Genomic DNA, 4062 nt, shown 5'->3' on the forward strand with positions numbered 1-4062 from the left:
TACAGGCGTCCGCCACCTCGCCCGGCTAGTTTTTGTATTTTTTTTTTTTTTTTTTTTTTTTTGTTGAGACGGAGTTTCGCTCTGTCGCCAGGCTGGAGTGCAGTGGCCGGATCTCAGCTCACTGCAAGCTCCGCCTCCGGGTTTACGCCATTCTCCTGCCTCAGCCTCCCGAGTAGCTGGGACTACAGGCGCCCGCCACCTCGCCCGGCTAGTTTTCTGTATTTTTTTAGTAGAGACGGGGTTCACCGTGTAGCCAGGGTGGTCTTGATCTCCTGACCTCGTGATCCGCCGTCTCGGCCTCCCAAAGTGCTGGGATTACAGGCTTGAGCCACCGCGCCCGGCCGTTTTTGTATTTTTTAGTAGAGACGAGGTTTCACCGTGTTAGCCATGATGGTCTCGATCTCCTGACCTCGTGATCCGCCCGTCTCGGCTTCCCAAAGTGCTGGGATTACAGGCTTGAGCCACCGCGCCCGGCCATAACAGTCTTTCAACACATGGTGCTGGAATAACTGAATCTCCAAATGGAATAATATGAATCATGACCCTCTACCTCCCAATAAATGTCAAAATCAACTCCAGGTGGTTACCAATCTTAAATGAGCAAATAAGACAATAACACTTTCAGAAGATAGGCAAGGGACTTGAGCAGGCATCTCACAGAAGATACCCAAATGATCGGTTGACATATCACAAGGTGTTTAACCTCATTTATAAACACAGAAATGCAAGTTAAACCCATACTGAGGAACCATTGCACCACAAACTCACCAGAATGGCCAACCACATTGACAACCTCAAGAACTGGAGAGGGCGAGAACAACTGGAACTCTCATACACTGCCTGTGGGAAGAAAAATTAGTACAACCACTTTGGCATTCTCTAGTTAACCGAATAAACTCTGACCCAGCCATTCAACTCCTAGCTGTATACCTGACAGAAATTTATGCAATATCTACCATTTTTATAATAGCATATTTGAAATGGCTTAAAACTGGAAACAATCCACATATCTATCAACAGTAGAATGGATAAATTGTGGCATATTTCTGATATAGAATTCCATATGAAAATGAGGCCAGGAGCGGTGGCTCATGCCTGTAATCCCAGCACTTTGGGAGGCTGAGGCAGGCGGATCACCTGAGGTTGGGAGTTTGAGACCAGTCTGACAAACATGGAGAAACCCTGTCTCTACTAAAAATACAAAATTAGCCAGGCGTAGTGGTGGGTGCCTGTAATCCCAGCTACACTCGAGGCTGAAGCAGGAGAATCCCGGGAGATGGAGGTTGTGGTGAGCTGAGATTGCCCTGAGCCAAGACTGTGCCACTGCATTCCAGCCTGGGCAACAAGAGTGAAACTCTGTCTCAAAAAAAAAAAAAAAAAAGGAAAAAGAAAAGAAAATGAAGCCAGGCACGGTGGCTCATGCCTGTAATCCCAGCACTTTGGGAGGCCAAGGTGGGCGGATCACCTAAGGTCGGGAGTTTGAGACCACACTGACCAACATGGAGAAACCCCATCTCTACTAAAAATACAAAATTAGCCAGGTGTGGTGGCGCATGCCTGTAATCCCAGCTACTCGGGAGGCTGAGGCGGGAGAATTGCTTGAACCCAGGAGGCAGAGGTTGCGGAGACCGCGCCACTACACTCCAGACTGGGCAACAAGAGCGAAACTCCGGCCGGGCGCGGTGGCTCACGCCTGTAATCCCAGCACTTTGGGAGGCCGAGGCCGGCGGATCACGAGGTCAGAAGATCGAGACCATCCTGGCTAACACGGTGAAACCCTGTCTCTACTAAAAATACAAAAAATTCGCCGGGCGAGTTGGCGGGCGCCTGTAGTCCCAGCTACTTGGGAGGCTGAGGCAGGAGAATGGCGTGAACCTGGGAGGCAGAGCTTGCAGTGAGTCGAGATCGCGCCACTGCACTCCAGCCTGGGCGACGGAGTGAGACTCCGCCTCAAAAAAAAAAAAAAAAAAAGAAAGAAAAAGAATGAACTACAGGTATATAAAATAACATGAATGCATACTTAAAATGTCAGACACACACACACACAAAATATTGTAACTATTCTGATTCCATTCTTATAAAGTTCAAAAATTGGCAAAATGAAATAATTGTGCATTATTCACAATAGTCAAAAGATGAAAACGACCCAAATGTCCAGCAACAGATGAATGGATAAGCAAAATGTGGCATATACACACATCGTGTGTCTACACATACAATGGAATATGATTCAGCCATAAAAGGGAATGAAGTTCTGATACATGCTATAACATGGATGAGCCTTGAAAACATTATGCTAAGTGAAATAAGCCAGATGCAAAATGACAAATATTATAGGCAATTTATATGAGGTACCCAGAATAGGCAAATTCATAAAGACACTATATTAGGGGTTACCAGGGGCTAAAGGGAGGGGGAATGCCAGTTATTGCTTAATGGTTACAGAGCTTCTGTTTGGGGTGATAGAAAAGTTTTGGAACAGATAGTGGTGATGGTTGTACAATACTGTGAATATGATTAATGCCACTGAGTTGTACACTTAAAAATGGTTAAAATCGGCTGGGCGTGGTGGCTCACACCTGTAATCCCAGCACTTTGGGAGGCCGAGGTGGGTGGATCACCTGAGGTCAGGAGTTCAAGGCTAGCCTGGCCAACATGGCGAAACCCCGTCTCTACTAAAAATACAAAAATTAGCTGGGCGTGGTGGCAGTCACCTGTAATCCCAGTTACGCAGGAGGCTGAGGCAAGAGAATCGCTTGAACCAGGAAGTGGAGTTTGCAGTGAGCTGAGATCGCGTCATTGCATTCCAGCCTGGGCGACAGAGCAAGACTCCGTCTCAAAAAAAAAAAAAAAAAAAGAAAGAAAAGGTAAAATCGGCCAGGCGCAGTGGCTCACGCCTGTAATCCCAGCACTTTGGGAGGCCGAGGCGGGTGGGTCACAAGGTCAGGAGTTCCAGACCAGCCTGGCCAAGATGGTGAAACCCCATCTCTACTAAAATTACAAAAATTAGCTGGGTGCGGTAGCATGCACCTGTATTCCCAGCTACTCGGGAGGCTGAGGCAGGAGAATCGCTTGAACCTAGGAGGCAGAGGCTGCAGTGAGCCGAGATCGTTCCACTGCACTCTAGCCTGGGTGACAAAGTGAGACTCCATCTTAAAAAAAAAAAAAAAATGGGGGAGGAAACGGGAGTGAACCGAGAGCTTAGTGATCATCATGAGCCTCCTCAACAAGCCCAAGAGTGAGATGACCCCAGAGGAGCTGCAGAAGCGAGAGGAGGAGGAATTTAACACGGGTCCACTCTCTGTGCTCACTCAGTCAGTCAAGAACAACACCCAAGTGCTCATCAACTGTCGCAACAATAAGAAACTCCTGGGCCGCGTGAAGGCCTTCGATAGGCACTGCAACATGGTGCTGGAGAATGTGAAGGAGATGTGGACTGAGGTCCCTAAGAGCGGCAAGGGCAAGAAGAAATCCAAGCCAGTCAACAAAGACCGCTACATCTCCAAGATGTTCCTGCGCGGGGACTCGGTCATCGTGGTCCTGCGGAACCCGCTTATCGCCGGCAAGTAGGGGCTGCCTATCCATCGACAGAACTCACTCTCCTGTCCTATGAAGACCGTTGCCACTGGTGTTGAGAATAATAAAGCTCTGTTTTTTTTTCTAGTGAAAAAAAAAAAAAATGGTTAAAATGGCAAATTTTGTCATACATTTATTTATTTATTTATTTATTTTTGAGACGGAGTTTCGCTTTTGTTGCCTAGGCTGGAGTGCAATGGTGTGATATTGGCTCACCACAACCTCTGCCTCCCGGGTTCAAGCAATTCTCCTGCCTCAGCCTTCTGAATAGCTGGGATTACAGTCATGCGCTACCACATCCGGCTAATTTTGTATTTTTAGTAGAGACGGGGTTTCTCCATGTTGGTCAGGCTGGTCTCGAACTTCCGACCTCAGATGACCTGCCCGCCTTGGCCTCCCAAAGTGCTGGGATTACAGGCGTGAGCCACTGTGCCGGCCTATTTTATTATTACTATTATTCTTTTTTGAGATGGTGTTTCGCTTTTG

The 4062-nt window shown here is 47.6% G+C and overlaps 1 protein-coding gene across 1 annotated transcript; it reads left to right on the plus strand.

Moving 5' to 3' along the window:
* The first annotated feature begins 3169 nt into the window (after positions 1 to 3169).
* Positions 3170 to 3680, plus strand: LOC117075679 (small nuclear ribonucleoprotein Sm D2). The gene has a single exon (XM_033198246.1). The coding sequence runs from the start codon at positions 3214 to 3216 to the stop codon at positions 3568 to 3570; it is 357 nt and encodes a 118-aa protein (XP_033054137.1). The 5' UTR covers positions 3170 to 3213; the 3' UTR covers positions 3571 to 3680.
* The last annotated feature ends 382 nt before the right edge of the window (positions 3681 to 4062 follow it).

This window comes from Trachypithecus francoisi, unplaced genomic scaffold (assembly GCF_009764315.1).
Source record: "Trachypithecus francoisi isolate TF-2019V2 unplaced genomic scaffold, Tfra_2.0 Lachesis_group5, whole genome shotgun sequence".
In the NCBI taxonomy this organism is placed as follows: domain Eukaryota; kingdom Metazoa; phylum Chordata; class Mammalia; order Primates; family Cercopithecidae; genus Trachypithecus; species Trachypithecus francoisi.